Source organism: Fistularia commersonii, chromosome 4 (assembly GCF_037954325.1).
Source record: "Fistularia commersonii isolate RoL2024-O1a breed Wild chromosome 4, RoL_Fcom_v1.0, whole genome shotgun sequence".
Lineage (NCBI taxonomy): Eukaryota > Metazoa > Chordata > Actinopteri > Syngnathiformes > Fistulariidae > Fistularia > Fistularia commersonii.
This window is the reverse complement of record NC_141287.1, coordinates 7,266,560-7,286,885: the sequence shown is the minus strand read 5'-3', so window position 1 is coordinate 7,286,885 and position 20,326 is coordinate 7,266,560. Positions and strand designations below refer to the sequence as shown.

General features: G+C 43.1%; 1 protein-coding gene across 6 annotated transcripts in view; it reads left to right on the top strand.

Annotated features, from left to right (window-relative positions):
- Positions 1 to 1,566: 1,566 nt before the first annotated feature.
- Positions 1,567 to 20,326, top strand: part of klf12b (Kruppel like factor 12b) — a 40,356-nt gene continuing 21,596 nt past the window's right edge. For 2 of the 6 annotated variants that reach the window (XM_086144972.1, XM_086144970.1), the window contains exons 1-3: positions 6,170 to 6,715; positions 8,407 to 8,492; positions 18,933 to 19,015. In XM_086144972.1, the coding sequence (XP_086001098.1) occupies positions 8,453 to 8,492; positions 18,933 to 19,015 (123 nt within the window). In that variant the 5' untranslated portion in view covers positions 6,170 to 6,715; positions 8,407 to 8,452. The other 4 variants (XM_086144976.1, XM_086144973.1, XM_086144971.1 and 1 more) reach the window with 3 other exon arrangements.

The window sequence follows — 20,326 nt, the reverse complement described above, 5'->3', positions numbered from 1 at the left end:
GGATTGGGTCAAAGACAATTCTATTCATTTACCTCAGAGCCATGGTGTTATATAAGTAAAGTTAGATGAGTGAGTGAGTGAATGAGTGAGTGAGTGTCGCTTGATGTTTATGCGTGTCATTTACAGAAATGGATATAGCGGGTGCTGCTTCACGTTAACTGTATACTTTTGGACCATTGGATGTCCTATTTTTTTTTTTTATATGTGATTTACACTTCATTTTAGATGAATTCAAAAAGTAAATTGTTCAAATCGATCACTAATGATATCTTTAGTATCGGCAGACGTTCGAGGAGGTGATCACAAGACTGCAGATGCGTGTTCGCTTGCTGTCGAAATGCTCAAAACAAACCTTGAAAGTCATATCTAGCCCACCCGTGGATGGATTGGGAGTCTGCAATTTTATCCCATTAAATATCATCCAGCTCTCCCTCCATTAACCTATTCGAGCAGCCTCTTATCCCACGTTAGACACCTATAGCCACTTCCATCCAGACAGACACGAAACACATTTCTTATTTCAGCCCTGCGCATAAAGCAAACCTCTTAAAGAGCGAACCCCGCCTTATCCATCGCCCATTTTCACCGCAACCCTTTTCGTTTCATCCTCTCGCGTCCACTCAACCATTCTCCAAACGGATACAAATAGTTGACATACAGCGCCTAAAATGAAACAAAATGAAGTTGAAAACACTAAGACCGGGCTCGCTTTGACCTACTACTGTAAACAATAGTAATCGAAGCCTGGTCCGGTCGGCCCCCTCCCTTTTCCAATCACGGTTCTCCGGCTCCACGAGAAGCCCGTGCCATGTTGAGTGGTGTGAGCTCCATCAGCCATGCAGATGAGTCCTGTTTCCTGCACCTTAATTAGAGCTCCCAGAGGACCGACTGTGGGCGCTGAGCAGCATCAGCCTCTCGTACCACAGAAATACCTTTCATCCAGCCGCAAAACACCAGGAGGGTGACAGAGGTTCATGTGCTCTTAGGCAATTGAAAAAAAATAGTCATTATGAAGAAATATTCAGTATTTTTTGTAAAGCTTTCCCTTTAAACTAATTCATCAGCCGGCAACTTAAAAAACGAAGGCCACGCGGAGACGCTCACACTATTATATTTATACACAAACATATATATAAACACACATAAATATAAATATGTATGGATACATGTTTTTTTTTTTACTTTGGGGAATGTTATTCTGAATATACTCCATAGTAAGCACATTTAGAGCGTGATATTAAAAACCACACACATTTGTTTACAAGTTTCACGCAGGATTTGTGAGATAAACTTGACTTTTGAGCTCCACCCGCCTCCTGTGACATCAGCTGAGGCCAATAACGGCAGATTGCATGGCGGATACGCGCAAAAATACCGAGTAAGTTATAAACCCGTCGGTGCACGATTATCTTTTTTTTTTTTTTTTTTTTTTCCACGAATTATACGAAATTAAAATATTATCTTGTTTCCTGTCTCCACCTACACCTTCCTGATTGTGTCCCCTTTAAACGGGGAGGTGCTCCGGTGCTCACCCCCTGCCCGGGGCTCCGCCGCTGCGGGAGGGGTGGAGAGGGAGCTCGGGCTGGCTGTGAGCGGACTCGTCGGAAACCTCCCCGGAGGGGCCCCGTGTAATTCGATGCATGCTGTTAAAGCTTAGACTATATTGTCTTCCCTTTGCTTATGAAGCCTCCACCCACCGGCCCACCCTACATTTAGCAGATCATGTGATTCGGGTAAGTCATTTGCAAGTACAACAGAACTCTGTGCGCTCCCATTCATTTCCTGAGAACTGCCTGAGCAGAGCAGCTGAGAGGCAGAAGGGGAGGGAGCTGCTCACTCACATACACACACACTCACACTCACTCACACACACACACACACACACACACACACACACACACACACACACACGCACACACACACACACACAGAGTGATAGGAGAAGAGGAGAGGGAGAGGAGACAGAGAGGACTGTAGAAAGGAAAACAGTCTCCTAGTCTCCACGGCTCTGCAGCTTCTGACAAGGTCTGTGCATTTTTCTCATCCTGTTCCTCTGCTGGCTGCTGCTATGTGCTTCCATTTGTCAAGTTGCTGGGCTTTGTGCTTGTGTTCAGTTGCATCACTTTTCAGCTGTCATTGCTCTGTCAAAGCAGATGACAACTCAAATCATCTATAGTATTGTGTTAGGTATCAGTGAGGAGAACAAGAAACCCCTGCATGGTGCTGACTGGACATGTTGCATATTTCCCCATTTACGTTCACCAGTTGTCATGACAAGAGTTAAAAAGAATAAGTGATGGCTGTCATAACCAGCAGCATCCTGACATGATCCTACCGGCTGTAGTTTTTATTCATTCCTTTTTTTTTTTTTTTTTGCCATCGTATCACCACATACCATGAAGGCAACTTCAAAACATATCAGTTTATTAGTGCAGATCCTGAAGACTAACTCCGACTGAAGATCCTGCTGGTGAACATAAGAACTAATGCTGTGACGCACTGAACTCCCTCTCCCTGCACTCCTCGCTAGAAAACTTTACTGCCTGTCAGAGTTTCGTGCGTGTCTTAATGCAGTTTTGTGTGTGTGTGTGTTTGTGTGGGTGAACATTTGTGCGGATTACTGTGCTGTGCCTGTATGTGTGTGTCACAGGCTTGTTTGCCTACCACAGTACTTTGCCTGCTTGGAGACAGGCAGACAAGGCTGTTAGCAACGGGTTAAACATTAGGTGGCTTGGGTAGCGGCGGAAGGACACTAGGGGTGGGGGGTGTTTGTGTATGTGTGTGTGTGTGTGTGTGTGTGTTGCAGAGTTGGTGTCTTGGATGACATCGGCAGTGCTCTCACTTCCAGGGTAATAGTCATTGGTATTGATGGGTAGCTGTCAGAGAGGCAGAGCGCCACCAGGCCGGGGAGAGTAGCCGGGGGCTGGCCCTTGGCTGTTATTTTCAATTACAAGGGACCGGGGCAGAGCTGACAGCAAAGGCATTTGTAAATCTAGTGAGGAGGAGGAGGAGGAGGAGGGTGTGTGGGGTGGGAGGAGGGGTGGCATGGAGCAAGAGAGCAGGAGGGAGTGAGAAAGGTGGGAGAGGGCAGGGGGGGGTTGGGTGAGACTCTGGCCTCTGCTCCTGGTTTTGATGTGGAAACAGAGCACTGACCTCTGTGACTTTACCCCGGCACTGTCGAGAGGCCTCGCCTCGCTTGTAACCGTGCGGCAGCCGCGGGGTTTGTATATGTTTTGTGTGAGTGCGTCGCAATGAGTTTCATCTATGAAAAAAGTATGCGTACATACGAGACCCCCCGCGGCGCACGGATGTTCACCGAGCAAGATTAGCGCCCGTTTGAACTCTCGCTTAAATCCATTTACAAAGGGGCCGATCTTGCCCCACATGCGGGCTGCAAATTGAATGAATGTATATTACAGGATTTGATAGACTTGAAGCAAACTAGATATTTTGCATGAAATCAGATGGTGTTAATCGAACGTTATTCGTCAGGGTACTTTACTATACAGAAGGATTAATGTGGCGGTATCGTAGCACGCTAAAAACGAGGGAAAGTGTCATTACATCACTGAACAAGACTTTTTAGCTGCTATCAAAGAAGTGTACAAGTATTCAGTTAGATCTGAAACGAATCCTCGGAGTTACGGTTTCCTCTTAATCAAACGAATCGCATATATCGGCTGACGGTGGAGCTCTCTCGGCCGGTGACTCACATAATAGTGGTCAGCTGCACAGTGATGCACAATGTTGGATGCTGCCGTGTGAAAATTAAAGAGGCAGAAAGTTGCAGAAACATTTATGATGTCATGTCATTGCAACTGCCCGCTGAGCTTTTTTTGTCCCCGAATGTAACAGTTTGAACTAGCGACAGCCTGTGTGTAGTGCTGGATTGAAGCTGGTGCGAAGCAGCGCTAAATGTCACAGTACTACGAGGCAGTAACGCAGCCAATTTCTGATGGATGCATGAAAGTGCATTTAAATGGCAAAGGGACTGCTTAGCTCAGAGGAAAGAGAGCAATGTCTGCGCTGTATTTTTACGAATTCTTTCGAATCGTCTTTTCCAGCATTTGGTTTGGCATCTTCAGCCAAAACAAAACTTAACCGCTGTGGTAATTTCTTTCCACTGACTTAAACTTCATGTTATGTGGCTTACCAATGATTCAGTTATTCTTGGGCTAGCCTTTGTAGTCTGCCTGCATCAGCTGTTACGCTCTCCTCATATGATTCCTCCTTTTCGGATTTCAGCTTCGGCTTGGATCGATCAATTTTGTTGTGCGGGTCCAGTTTGCAATAAAATGACAGATCACATATAAAATAATCCTAACGTTATCGCAAGCCGATACGCCGGCGCACCTCCAGCCTTAATCCTCTTCGGTCGCATCTGCTCAACCCTCACTCCAGATGTGGTCCGGGGCTCGTGATAGTGATCGGCGCAGGTGGGGTTGGACTCAATTAAAAAGGCAATCATCAATGGATGGACTCTATCTGGCCGTCAACACCGCTCTGGTCAGGACATTTAATTACTTGTCAGGATTCTGCTACTAAAGGCATCATCCTTCTGCCACAACTCACAAATTGGCTGGATGTTGACAGATTTAATCTTTCAGGAAGAAGTTCCGTTCCCTAGTATGTTCGATGTACCGTGCAGGCCCACTGTCTCGCTCAGGGAGATGTGAGAGTCTCTGTATAACCCCTAATCAGCAGGGTTAACTGCTGGCATATTGACATACTGCTGTATCATTGATCCAGTTGGGTGTTACGGAGTGTATCAGCATTGATTCCAGATAGACTGCAGTGCACAATATGTTAGATTCATACGTTTGTCCGACTTTGAGACAAGTCCAAAGGGGCTGAGGCGGGTAAGAGACAATGGATATGCTCCAGTGCATTGTGGGATATTCTGGAGGTGACGGTGGAGATCCATCTTTGAAGCTGTCAAGTACGGATTTTTTAACCACAAGAGATTTTCATATGCAAAGATCCTGAACACACACACATTTCAAGATGCTCTTATCAAGTTGAAGTTTATAAAACTTGAGATAAAAATTACTCCAAAATGTCTCAGTTGACACAAATCTTAAACAGACTGTTAACACATGTGTCATGTATCATTATGTGTTCTGAACAAATTTTGGACCCATTGTTGCTGGTTAGGTCACACTGACCCGGAATGATTGATAATGAAACAAATCGAACTTTTCTTTCTGTTATCGAAAAGACAAGTCGCGTACGCTGTGGCAGGTGCGCAATTTATTCTTTTTGTAGGAAAATGCCAAATGAACCCTGATATTTTAAATCTTCATCAGACAGTACGTCATAGCTCTTCTGGTTGAAGACAAATAGAAATCCTTGTATCTTTTTTATTTCTTTTTTCATTTTTTTTTTTTTCGCAAAAAAACTTTACACGGGTCAGCTCAGTCAAAACATCCCACCAGAGTCAAACATCCACGCCAGTTCTTTATTCTGAATAATATAACATGTGTTGAGCATCAGGTTATGTACTTTCCTGTTACCTCTGCCAAGCAGGTTGTATTTTCACTCATGCCTGTTGCTTTGCTTGCCTGTCAGTCAAAAGGCTTACATAAAGCACGAACCGTGGTGAAAGGGAGTGTTGTGGAGCCAAGGAGAAACCTCTGGGAGGTTGTTGAGTCCAATTAGATTGTTTTTATTTGAAAGTTACTTACACACAGAAAATGCTGAACCTGATCAGCCACGTCTTGGTTTAGTGACTTGCTGCAGAAAAAGCATTTAAATTTGTGAAGTCGAGTCAGAATCTTAGCAGCTACGGTGTAAACATCTCTGCCAATTCTCGATCTGTAGACCCGTATCCACCGCCATATGCTGTACTGTACATCGTCATATTTCCAATGAACCCCAATGAGCATTTTGGGATAGATCTTCTTAACAAATTGGAATCTAGCGTCTTCTCACTTTTTCCTCGGCCGTGATTTGTGATCTTCAAAGTGTCCCCAGCAATATTTCTCGAGGACGATTGTAAACCGAATCCCGCGTCATTTCATCATGTCAGATGATGACAAAATGTTCCCTCCCTTCGCGTTTTCTCTTGTTGATTCAACCTTTGACCCGTGTCTATCCCACATTTGTTTACCAAAATTGAGTTAAGGTTGTACACGGAGTGCTCGAGCATGTGAGTTTTTTGACGAGGAGAGAAAGGGAGGGGTGGGGGCACGGAAAGTGTTGTGCAACAGCCACTGACTTGGAGTTTGATAGTCTAAACACTGAGCTCAAATAGCAAAGAGGTTCAGTCCAACCTGGGTGATTACAGCTTGTCACACAATGTCAGTTTTTGGTTTTGGAATTATTTTTGCATGTCATTGTTGACTTCTTGTTGAGAGCCTGTCAACTTCCAAGCCGGCCTCGGGAAACCAAGTATATCTTTAAATATAGAGACTATCATTAAACAACACGCTGGACTTGAAGCAAGTTTTAAGATATCGTTCGATCAACTCATCGATTTTTTTTTTTTTCTTTTTTTTTTTTTGGTTTTTCTTTTGTTTTTGCTTCGTTAGAACGACACGATTTCCGCCGCTGGGGGCATGCCGAGGGGAACTCGTCTTCGAACAGTAACAAATATGCAGTCACATTTTTCCGGGGCTTAGAGAGACTATCTACCTATGGAAGGCCTGCTGATCTGTGCTACGCGAGTCGGATTTTAAGAACAGACCCCTTTGAAATTTGCATGCATATCGCCCAGGTAAAGATGCTGCATGGATCCCTGTGAAATTTGTTTCCAGTTGCACCATAAGTCAACTGTCAGAAAAGGGAAATTATTTAAACAACATATGGAATCCATTAAGGGGCATGTGGCATTCCACAGGGTCTTTGGCTTTAAAAGAAATGACTGTCGGTTTAAACTGCGGACCCTAACTCCCCACGAGTGCAAGCTGTTTACACCAGGTATTAGGATGGCACCGCATTAGCTCAAAAAAAAAAAAGAGAAAAAAAAAAATAACTGAGGTGATGGTGTGAGTAATATGAGTGATATGAGAAAACACAGATGCCAGCCTTTATTGAATGATGTTGGAGGGACGAAATGGGTCACGCCAAGGTGAAAAACGAAGAGAAAATAACCATATGCACATTTCATCTGTGACTGTCAGTGTGCCGCTGTGCTTTGGTCGCTCCATTATTATTTGTTTCCATCTCTTATGTGTTGAGGCAAATTTGCTTGTGTCAGCATAAAAGAAGGGAAGCAGGGTCACACTTGTGGTGACTGGATCGCATATCAATAATCAAAGAAGTGACCTACAATTTGCCTTTGTGTTACTATTACTGGGCAACAGTTACAAAATGTGTTTTTCCTGCCAATACATTATACTGGCATTTAATCAAATTGATAACATTTCAAATTTAAGGATAATACGATCAAAGAATATGTAGTGTTGTTGCACTAGAGACCGATTGTAAGGCATTAAATTCAAGCAGTTGTTTGAAAAGACGAGACGGTTGAAATGTCCTCAAGAAAGTTTTAACTCCCTTTTCGAAATGTTTATTTAAATGTTTGTAATACTTATAGACTGTTGTCAATGCTGGCCTTGACAACCCCTCCCGAGAGTGGGATCAACTATCGGTGAAGAACATGATTGGCGGAGGCGGTAGATTGTCCATCTCCCTGTAGTTTAAGCTAAGCTACGTCACAGTGATAACCCCTCAGACGAGGCTCACCTTTACAGCAAGTTTTGGATTCAACTGTCTGGCCTGAAATTTGGGGGGATTCCCACTTCTTTATGCTTCGTCGGGCAAATATTGATTGTTTTGCATTTACAGTTAGTGGCACTAGAAAGCCCGGATCTTCTTGCCACACAGATTTGGGTTGCCCCAGTCTGCGTCAACATTGCAACATTCACATGAGCGATAGACCCATTTCGGAGGCCTAGCTCGTCATAGGGGAGCGACTGCGAGAAGAGGAAATACCCAAATGATGAAAAGTGTGATTGTTAATCATATGCAGAATATATGCACATGAAAATCATTTTTGATTTAACCTGTAAAAATTCTTTTACGTCATCATTCTGTATTCCACATATTACAGAAAAAAAACCCCAGCCAGTGTTTCCCAGTAAGCAGCCCTAACACACACACACACAAGTGCACGCACACACACACACACACACACACACACACACTGATCACTAATTTGAAGACTCAAACAGAGCTCATATTCAGCAGGTGGCCAGAAAAAGGACTCTGGCTAATTTTGCTCAGTAATGGCTGAATGTGTTAGACTGTCAGCTTGATATGTCAGTGTTGTGTTCACAACCTTTACCACCCCCTACCCCACATTAAAAGAAGTATCTGTAAATATAGATCGGAGGAATTTTTTTTTGGACTGAGTACCGTCGATGAGTGTGTACATTGATGCCCGTGTGTGCTTGTGTTTTACAGTGATACTGGAACATCTAGGTCGACGTCTGAGTGCATGTGAGTGCACATGTGCTCTGATGCATTCAGCAGACAAGCCATTGTGAAGAGTATGTACACAGTCCGTATGTTGGGGGAAGGGGGACTGTTCACACACCCACACACACACACACACAGATACACACACACATATATTTAGACATACATTGCATGTAAGAACACAAGCTCACATATATGAACCACCAGAGCCTTAGGGGATAAAAGGCAGCAGCCTACTCAAAGAAAACCCCATTAGGACAGGAGTGTACTGACTTCCCTTTAGAGGAAAGGAGGAAGATAGAGAATATGTGGGTGGTTTGTGGTACTGGAGATGGGAGGTACGCAGGTTATTGTGAGAATGCTAATCAAATGAAAATGACCTTCTTGTTTAGTAAGAAGATCTGAGCTGGTTTTCATTCTGACCCTGAGAGGAGCTACAAACTAACCTTTGCGTTCGCAGAGAACCATCATGATTCATGCATCCGTGCCCTCAAAATACAAACAATTTCAGTTTACTAATTTTTTCTTGCATTGCGGCTGCAGTAACATTTATGAGAACATATCCAGCAGGGTTACAGTATTCCATAAGGGACCGTGTCAATGATGCTATGTCAGCTTGCACTGATTATTAAGTACTGCAGTGTGGTCACCTCAACCCAGTACCCGGTGCAAAGAGGGTAAACAAGAGACTGGAATCGAGTCATCGAGTGCCTTCCGTATTGATCCATCGGTGCTACCTCTCCTTTCTCTCTCTCCCTTGCGCACACACGGGCCCAGACCGCTTGATAAGCACACAAACAATATTGGAATATCTTAGTGAAAGATCAGGTCAATTATTGCACACATGTGCCCTGGTCTGCTCGCCTCCACCTCCCCCTCAAATGGAGCAAGTGAGGTTTTTGTGTCAGAGGCTATTTTAGATGCACAGCTACTGACCCTACTGCTTCTGCTCTGTTGAGTGTGTGTGTGTGTGTGTGTGTGTGTGTGAGTGTGTGAAGGGTGTTCTAGAGAGGTCACCCAATTATGGTGAAACATAAGAACCTTGTAGTGTATTACAGCTATGGAGTCTGTTGCGTGGCTTGCTCTTATTGCTTCTTAAACACCGAAGTCATTTCAAGAAAATAATTAACTGCTTCTTTCCCATGATTACATCAAAATCTTCAGTTGGAAAACAACTGTTCAGAATGGTGTTACAAATCGCTTTGGCTGGATCTCACTTGAGTAATGCCACCTCACTTTAGAGCTGTCACGGTCACAGCTTGTTTAGCTATTTCTCTGCTGCATTTGAGGCACATGATGCAAGAGGATGTCAGACTCTTCTGTTTACCTCTCTCCGGAGCAGGAGGGCTGTGCATGTATGCATTAGCTTGTTTGCGTGTGCATACTGTAGGTGTCTGTGGGTGGCTGTTCATGTTGAATGGGCATCCAAACTGCTCTTTGTTGAGCTACTGAGCGACAAAGTTGTGTGTGGGAGTCTCTGTGTGTCTGTCTCTAAACCCAATATAGGTATGGTTCACTGCGGGTGCAAGCATAGGTCACAAGGTTTGTGCGAGTGTGTGTGTGGTAGCCAGATTGTAGAACAGAGCATGGGATCAGGAAGTAAGCCTTATAAGAAGTCGGTCTGACACAGACAGAGACGCAGACAAACGAAACGACCATTGGCTCTTCTTTTTGCTTTGAGTGTTGCCTCTCAGAATGAATAGCCCCTTCATTTCCCACACTTTTTAACAAGACCTGAAAAGTACAGATGGGATGGGGCAAAAGCTGGAGGGGATTTCAAAACGACAAGGTGCGGGCAAAGGTGGTGGGAGGGAAAAGGTGCCACTCAAAAAAAAAAAACATAAAAAAAAACCGATATGTAAACATTTCGAGTCTGCTATATTTAAGGACAATTGCTTATGCAATGGCATTTTATATGTAAATTAATCAAGTGCCTGACATTAAAAGAGAGACATGCAAAAGAAACATTGCACATGGATTATAAATATAGTGAATAATGAGCACAAAGCTTGTAAGAAAAAATCATAGCACCAACAAAGAAATACCTAAAAAGGCAAATGAGCATTATTTAGGATGATTTGCAAACAGCTTTTCTAATAACAATGTTTCTCAAATAAACATATAGAAAGCAAGATGTGATCTTGCTTCCTATAGGAAACAGGAACATGACTTGCATTATTAGTGTGTTCAAGCTGTACTTTTAAGATTCATGATTGCACAAGCTGGCAGACGGCGAGTGGCAGGGATACGCTGAGCATAGGCACTTAATGACCCCATGTATTGCTTGATGATTGGAATTTAATTATTACCCATTTACATGAATTCTGTCTTCTTTGAGACTGAGCTACAGGCCTTTCTCAAATCTCATTTTCTCAAATATAGAAATTGAAAATACTTCTTTTTTTTTTTTTTTAATATCAATTGTTTAGATGAATAATTGAAATAAATGACACATAAAGGGCTTTTAATGGGAATCTCCAAGAGGCAGCATTCATAAAGCCAGCAACACTGTACCCAGAACAGAACCCTGTGGAACAGCACACTATAGGAAGGCTGATTTTGAAAAAAAACGGACCCATAAAGTAAGAAAGATTGTTAGAAATTCAGATGTCTTTTGTCTCCATTTATTCGTCATTGACATACAGTGTAAGATTTATATAAACTCCACCACTTTATTTTTTGTTGTCCTCACAAGTATTGCTTTGTTTCCCTGTCAGCAGACCAACACATTGGCATTTTAACACAACATAGCGGAGAGATATTGCAAGTGGCCAGGAAGAGTAAATTAGATTTCAGAGTGGCTGCATTGGACATACTGGAAATAGCATATTTTTTCTAAACAGTGATTAATGGAGGCCGACAGTCCAGACTTGCTTATGTTCTCTTAGATATAATCTGCAGTGGTGTAGTTTGGAGTGTAATGTTTGCTTATTTTTAATATGTAAATCAAGGCAAGTGATGAAATTTCCTTTTGTTTACTTTCTAGTATCTTTGCTGTTAAGTGCCCCAACACATAATGATAATAATAATAATGATGATGATCATGATAATAATAATTATTGTTATTATTATATACATTTTTGACCTCAGAAACAAATATCATATTATCAATTCATGAATATTTTCATTTTAGGAATGTCTAGAAGATCAGAAGGTGAACTGGAGTCACACTTATGTCTTTGATAGACATTTTGCATTCAATGTCGTTTGTCTGAAACATTTTTGCAAAAAAAAAAAAAAAAAAAAATCATAATAACTGATTTGCGTCAGTTTATCAAGACCTGCTAATTGCAATGGACGATTTGTGCAGCCGAAGCAATTCTCTGAAGGATCATCATTTCAGTGGATTTTCACCTGTTTGCCACATGTTTGCCTCCCTCCCATTCAGTTTACAATATATACCATCCTCAAATGTATAGTTAGCACATATTTAGCCAGCTGTGATTAAATGTAATCAGTTTGGTTAGAGAACACATATTGTTGAGCGCACACAGTGTTGATATGTTACAGGTTTAGAAGCAGACTTGTCATGATTTAATAACCTCAACGAAAATATCAAGCCTGAAATGGAAAGAATCCAGCTGATATACCTTGATGACATTAAATGCATGTAATACTTATTTGCCAAGTGATTAATGCCTGCTTTTGGCACTCATATTATGTTTAATATGTACTGTATAGCTAACAACTTGTGGGATCTGGACAGGTTTTTATTTAAAGCAGTTGACATAACCGCCGTTCTCTCTAATCAAACTTGTCTTTATTCATTTACAATAATATGAGCATTCACACTCGGTACCTGGGTCTGATAATAACTGATAATAACTTCATAGACCTGAGAAAGAAATGCACTTCTGGTTTTATCTGTCTTTGTGAGCTGCTGTATGCTGCAAATAAGGTGGCCCTTGCAAAGCTCCATCTTTTTTAAACACATACATATAATTATATACATTCAACATTCAGTCAAAGATTGTCACATGGCAGCTGGTATGTAACAAAGATTACATTAACAGGACAGCTTGGGCTGCAGAACCACTTACCATTCTTCAAGTGCTTCCCTGCACCTCCCATAATCAGCAACATCACTAGCAATTAGAGCAGGTGAAAAACATTCAATCAGGAAGATGTTCCTCAACTTTTCTGATTGGCTGCAAGTTTTGCGGATGGCCGTATTTGCCTGTTAAGGCCGAGGAGTGTTTCTGCATCCGGTGACCTCATCCTGGCAGGATTACTGACACAGGATCCCCCCTGTCCAAGGCAGAAATAGCAAGGACCCAAGGGCAATCCACCAGAATATGGGAACTTCCGTGAGCTGAGTGCGTGCGTGTGTGTGTGTGTGTGTGTGTGTGTGTGTGTGTGTGTGCATGAGCGCATGTGTTTGTGTGTTGCCCGAGTATTCACGTGGGTATCAATTCTCTACAAATGGCGCTTGTTTCCTCCCAGGTGCAGCACTCCCTGGCTCAGATACTTACAACAGGAGTTTGGTGCTGTCTCAGACCCAACACACACCACACACACACTCATACACCTATCTAATATTTCAGTTATTCATTTAGCTTTTTATTCTATAAATCAAGGCATGTTGTTTTCCTAAAATGTTTGCAGCAACATGCATAATGAGGTCATTGTGTGAGGATTAGAAAAAAAAAAACAAAAAAACTGGCAGACCACAATGTTTCTGAGGCCATTTCCATTGGCTAATACTGTATCGGTCCTCATTCTTGATTTTTCATTTGGTGAAATGCTGCAAAGCACGAGATTATTCTCTCAGAAAGAAGGTAGTGTACGCCGTTGTACACCAGTCTATAACGCTTTAAAAGCAATTCTGTAGTATTTAAAATGAGCTCAGCAGTGTGAGAATTCTCACATATTCATTTTATATTTCTCTTCAGCTTATCAAAGTGCTTTTGGCCTCGTTTGCTGAGGTGTGACTTTAAAAGATGTGAAATGAATGTCAACTTTGATTAAATGTATTAATAAACAGTTCAATTTAAGACCATCTAATCTGAAAATTAATAAAGTACATTTGATCCTTTCTTTGCAGGGTAGTTTTAACCATAGCCACACGATATTAATAATTGATTTATTGATTTGTGCTCTTCTCAGTTACAGTAAAGGAAGGGTAAAAACCCAGAACATGAATATTCCTGGATGGAATGTGGGAATAGAATAATTGTTAAATACGTAATTGGTTTTCCAAAGACTGGACACTTGGATCATGTATGTATGTATTTATGTATATTCACGGTTTCAAAGTTAATAGTCTTTCAGTGTGTTTTCTATCCCAACTGTCTGTAACTGAAGCCACCAAAAACATGTAAAGCACTCACGGAAATACTATTTTCTCCACCATTTTTGCACCATTTGCCATTTATACAAGTACTCATAGTTGTTAAGCTGCGCACATCAAACTTGTGTGCACGGTAGGAACTCATGTTTGACTTCATTGGTCCGTTTCAAATTAAATTTTCGAATCAGGCCCTTTGTCACTTTTCTTCTGTCTTGTCAATTTGTTCTATTTTAATGATAAGAACCACTTTTCTAACCAATTTTCACATCGGTCATCCACTAACGTCATGAGCCAACGTGAGCCCCTGTACTCATTTTGAATCATCTGCTGTTTGTCTCGTTTGTTTGTCATATCAAGAAAAGGAAAAGACTTCCAAATGTGTAGGTTTTCAAATCGCACACTACTCTTCCAGTCTGAGTACAAGAGAGCCGGCGAGTCAGTTATGCCACATCAAATCCAACAGAAAGCGAAGCCTGAAAAGAACCAGACGGATAGAAGGTGACATTCAGTTCAATTGATGGGACTAGATGAGCTCCTGAAGTTTGGGCTGTACGCCTCAGAGATTAAAACATCCAAGACATCAGATATGTATTCTACCTAATAATAGTAGTGTTCCTGAAGAGAGCTGCATTCTACTGCAGTAGAACTGATCTATTCCCAGAGGAAAGGAGCCGGGTGTTTTGAGGTAAAGTGCATCAGTTGAGTGCATCTCTAAGGGGGTTTTAACCCTAAAGGGGACACTTTTCTCTCTCTCACTTTTTTTCCCCCCCATCAAAAATAGTGCACATAAACTGCCATGGTTTGATGCCATTGTGCTTATCAGCGGTTAAAGAAGTCCACGCTTCTATGAGCAGGGAGGTAGCAGCACTTTTCTGTCTTGAGCCTTGTTCAAAAATGTCCCAGAAGCATGCAAAAGACTTTGCTAGCTGCTCCTGCCAGGGAAAATATGGCTTATGAAATGGAAATTGTGAGACCATTCACCAAGTGCCAGAAATAATTTGGAAAAAAGTGTCCATCTCAGAACATGGAGGAGTGAGGTCTCAGTGACTGCTCCCATCCTCACCTCTCACACCACAAATAAGCAGCATTAACGATGTCGCTTACTTTTCAGAGCCAGAAAGGTTAATACCAAAAACTTGACTGTCTTATCACGGGCTAGTTTTCTGTAAATTTGTATTGTTTGACTCTACTGGCAGCTCTACCAAATCTGATTAAATAAAACTGACAACGATGATGCACTCTGGATTGAGTTTTCTAGATGTCAAATATCTGACGAGACAAAGTCCTGCAATTTTATTGCGAGCAGTTTTTCTTTTGTTGCACAGGGAACGGATGGGCTATCAAGATCAGAAATAAGGCAACGGCATGAGGTCATGGAGAGAGACATCATAATATGCGCAGCTGGGGCTATACTGCTCTTAACATTCTTTCTCTCTTTTTTTTTTCTTTGCAAAACATTATTGATATTTTCCAGCATGAAGTCAAACTAAACAACAGCAGTATTACCCCACCAATTCAAATTTCTTTTCTTTTTTTTTTTTCTCATTTTCTAGTTTGTGGGAGTGATTTCACCTCTTTTCAAAGGAGTGATTGCAAGTTAAGGAAGTGGAGGAGTGTGCTGGTTGGATGCTGTGCAAATTGTCAGGCCAGTGTATCAGATTTGGGAGTCTATGTGCAAAAACTAGGAATGTGAGCCTCAGACGCACAATGGCTGCAAAACATAGTAAATACTAATTTCACACGCCGACAGCTTCATCACATTTTCTTCAAAACACTTGCACTGGTGGCCCTTCATTGTTTGTTTACAATCTTGGAAGTTTAAAAATATTTCATTTTCCGGTTCCCTCTCTTGCTTTCCTTCTTCTTTTTTTTTTCCATCTCTGCTCTGTTTTGCGGAGGACGGGGCGGGAGGGGGGGCGGGGGGGTCTGTTGGCATTCTTGCACTATGTGCTTTGCGCTCGACCGGGCCTTGGCTCCAATCCATATCCCCTCTCTACCCTCTCTCGCTTCTCAGAATCCCACCCCTACTTCCCCTCCCTGCACCCCCTACCCCGAACTTCTTCAACTGCACTTGGTTGCCTTCTCGCCGCTCCTGCCAGTAACCCCCCCCCCCCCGAACACGAACGTACACACTTCTCCTGCTATCACCTTCTGCAATCCTCTCATGTATCCCTGATAATTCATTGCTCACTTCCTTTCCCCCTCATGCTTTTCCATCATGCTCCCACCACCGCCAGTGGCGGCAGGTCCAGCCTCTGTGACAGATGCACCCAGTTGCCCTGGGCTCTCGACAGAGGAACAAAGCACTGATGCAGCCTGTGTGTTACTGTGTTTCGGGGTGTGCCATTATATACGTGTGAGCATGTAAGTGCTTGTGAGCGAGAGAGAGAGAGCAGACTAGTGCGGGAGAAAGAGATGGTGGTAAGTGGCGAGATAGCACACACAGCAATTTATTAAATTTGGTGTCATGAGGTAGTTAAGCTTAACTTTCACCTTCAGAAATAGGGTTTCGTTGCTGTATAAGCGAACACCCAGATCAGAATCCGGGGGGGGGGTCAGAGGGAACATCGACTCACAGTGATTATGCGGCATTCTCAACCATCAACCGTCTCAACCACCAGCTTTCAGCCCGTCACCAAAAAAACACACATGAGTTTAAAGCATATAGGACTTTCATCGAATCCAGATTGTTTTGTGTGTGTGGTTGTGTTTGCTAAGAACTTGACTGGACAGAAACCTGCATCATGGAAAATTAAAAGTTTGTGTCTGCTTTCCTCTTGAAAATATTTCCGTTTTATTCCAAACTCAGTCATTTAAATGCATAATTGAATGAAAGCACATTCTGCTGCTAAAACTGGCCTCAATTTTCACCTGCTCTCTTTAACTTTTTTTTTTTTGGAAGGATTTTGTTGAGGATGGGTGGGTGTGCGGGTGGGTGGGAGGGCAGAATGAAATGTCTCAATACTCCACTGCCCTCCCCTCTCCATCCTACTCCCCCACACACCTGGGATGGCCATTTCATTTCAGAGTGCAGCAAATGGAAAGGTGATCTTAATCTTCCCTGTTTCCCTGTAACCCCCCCCCCCCCCTCCCCTTCCCCTTCCCCTCCGATCTCCCACACACAGAGCCTCACACCGCTGATGGACAGCACACCGCCGGTTGCCTGAGCCTGCTGCCAGTGGACCAAATTTAGTGATAAAAATATGGGATGCACAATGTTCTGCAAGTTTGAACAAATGCACTTCATATCAAGCTACTGTCCCCGTCCCTATAGACCTTGGATTTTTCTTACCAAAGGTACTGAAAGGCACAGAATCCATTCAATTAAGCAAAAACGGAGGACAGTTGCCTTTAGTCAGGCATTTCAACATGACCTCCATAGTGCACGTCGCATCTCCATTAGTTCACTAGTGGGTTCCACCAGTCACTGATTTTGGCACTTTGGACGTGTTAGTCACTGGCAGAGGTATGGGCTGGCCATTGATTTCCTATGAATAGCTTGATGCTAGCTAGTTCATTAGGACGGTGTTCAACAACTGCCGGATTATCGGGACTAGAGGGAAAGGCTGTCTGGAGAAATGCTCAGTGCTTGTGCACAGATATTTTTATTTTGTTCATTTTTCCGTTTTCGTGTGTTGCGTAACAGGTGTTCACATGTGAAGCGGAGAGAACTTTTTCAAGGCTTACGAGAAAACATCGCGACAAAGTAAAATCACACCGAAACATCAAGATTTTATCCCAAGCGCGTTCTTCTGGAAATTATATATATTTTTTTTAACTCTCGGGAAGAGCGTTTTTCTGCGGGAATGAATGATGTCATTATAAGACAAATAAACCTTACTTTCGGCCTCTCTCGGTGCGGTCCTTTCTCTTCTTCTTCTCCTCGACACATGGCTCGAGGCTGGACTCATACCACAGCTCCACCCGCCCAGCCGTTACTATGGCAACGCTATCTGGGCCTACCAAGACCTGAAGCCGAAGGACATCCTGGACAACAATACAATAGCAGCACAGCCAGGATACCTGAGGGACTTAGACCTGAGAGGCGTGAACTGGGGGGTTGCAGATTGAGGGAGTAAATCCTCCCTCTCTCTACCTCCATCACACACAAACACCACCAGGATTAGCCTTGAGCTTGAGAGTATAAGAACCAAGGGAACAGAATGTTGCATTTTATTGGTGCGATGTAATAAAATTGATTCAAATATTTTTTTTTTTTCTCTCCGTAATAAATAACTTGAATCAACACTCGACTCGAATCCCGACTGTTGAACAGACCACAGGGGGTGTTGTGTAAGAGTTCTTCAGCGCAGTTTGGTGGTCAAGCAGAGAGCGGATAAATGTTATTCACGATTGGCTGAAGTTTTGTCTTTCATACAAGAGGGACCACGATGCTACAACGCTGCCAGTGCCAGCAGTGGAGAGTAATAGAGATGTTTAGAGTCTCTTTGCCTCGCTTGCATTCTTCCATGGACTGTTGCTAGAATAATAGGCGGGAGTGTTACTCCAGGTTGGTTCCAGCTGAGGGATACGGAACATGCATTGTTGTCATTGGCTCTATCGGAGTATTCCTCTTAAAGCCGTAGCACTGAGCCCATGTGCTGGGCACTCCTGCCCTCCGTACAGAGGCAAGCCGCTCAAAAGTGGCAACAGGGAAGACGATTGTCAAAAGGATTTTTTTAATTTTTTTTTATTTGTGTGAATGTTTGCGTCCTTGCAATTGCCGTTTGTGTGGTTTTTTTTTTGTTTTTTTTTTCGCTTGTGTACCGGCTCAAAAAGTCATTCGATGACATATTTGTTTACTATTTGCAAAGCGCTATTTTTCTTCACAGAATTACACGCGTGGTTTATTGTCTAAACGTGTGCTGTCATCATTGGAAATAAAAGCCAGCACTTGTACAGCGGTGAAATCGAAAAGAGGATTTTATTCAATATTATGAATTGTTATTAGCCCTGCAGCACCCCCTCACCAGGCAACTGAGAATCTTTATTATAGTAAAGGGGGAGTCGTGCTGTGCTCTGACAGTGCTTATGCAGTTAAATGGCATCTTATGTCTGTCAGCTCCAGCGCTTTCAAAAAAATGAATTTATGTTCATTTTGAATTTGTTTATTTCCCAGTGGGTGCGAGCGCAGAATTGAATGTGTCTCATAATTGAGTGTGGGACCTGCTTAGTCATGCTAAAAACACCCATCTTACACCTCCTCTGTGTCCCTTCACAGGCAGCCGAAGAAACAGGATGTTAATGCTTGACGGAATGCCTGCAGTCCGAGTTAAAGCTGAGCCCCTGGAATCGGAACAAGGGGTAAGAGAGCAGTTGTTTTCCAGACAATTCCTTTTTTCCCCTCCCTTCCTTTCCTTCTTCCCCCCTCCCAGCAATGGGCAGATAATCACTCCCAGGCCTAAACCAGTGAGTGAGACAGTGAGCGCGGGGGCTAAGAGGAGTGGTCGGAGATCATGGCAGTGAGCGGGAAGAGAAGAGGAACCACGACGAGGAGGAGAGCAGCTGGTGCTGGAATGTTTTTGGGTAGGGGGGCCAACAGAGTCTGTACTGGCTGGGGATAATTGGCAGATGCAGTCACTGCTCTGGGGACGGAGGTCACATGAGAAAATCTAAATCTTATCTATCTGTCTGTTCCTGCTGCTTTCGGTCTTCCAGTTTCCATTCATCCTCCCATGCCCTTCTTTATTAATATACATGAATAATAGCGCTCTCATCCAGATAGACACTTACACACAGCGACAAACAACACACCGGGCTGCAACGCTTCCTCTGCAAACATTATCACAAGGCAATCTCTTCTTTTGCTCCATCCACCGTATATCATGCCTCCGCTCTCTCGTCGCTGTTCTTTTCCATGTGTCGTTTCTATTACCAAATACGAATTCATCACAGACCGCGTCGTAAGGAGTCACCGTTCTGGCCGTGCGAAAGTTGTTGCGTTTGCTCCGACGGTGTCATTTCAGTGGTATTGCTCCGATGGCTCTATTTGAAAATAAATCTATTTTCACAGATAGATAATCGGTGATGATGAGCGCATTGACCATGTTTGGTATAACACAGTTACCTCACAGGGTTTTCATGGCCCTCGTACAGTATCAGTGTTCTCTGGTCCAACATACCTATAAATAAAGTGGTCTTGTTATGGAGAAGCTGTTGCTAGGTTACATGGGCTTTGTGTTGCTGCCCTAGCTATGCGCTCAGTGGATGCAGGCCACAACATTTTAGCAATAAAGAAAAATTTGTTTTCAGTTCCCATTGAATTTCATTCATAACGTACCGATAATTTCACGTCTCTCGGATACACCGTCGGGGGACGAATACCGCGCCGAGACAAACAGCAAAACTATTTGCTCACAGTCAGGAGGAAACACCCTATTTTCTCGAGACACCTCGGTTCGATCTGAGGTTTTTGTAGAGATTTGTTTAGTTTTAGAAGTTCTTGGTTAAGAGTTTTGTCTCGTCTCACGCAAGGACGAGACCGATCCGGCGGGCGGCGACTTTATGGGTGTCCTTCTCTCATCTGTGGCTCGAGAGTTTGAGTGCCGCAGCTCCTGCCCCGTCATCTAATATCCGAGGCTTGAAGTCATTCTCGATACGTGTCATGATGTCAGT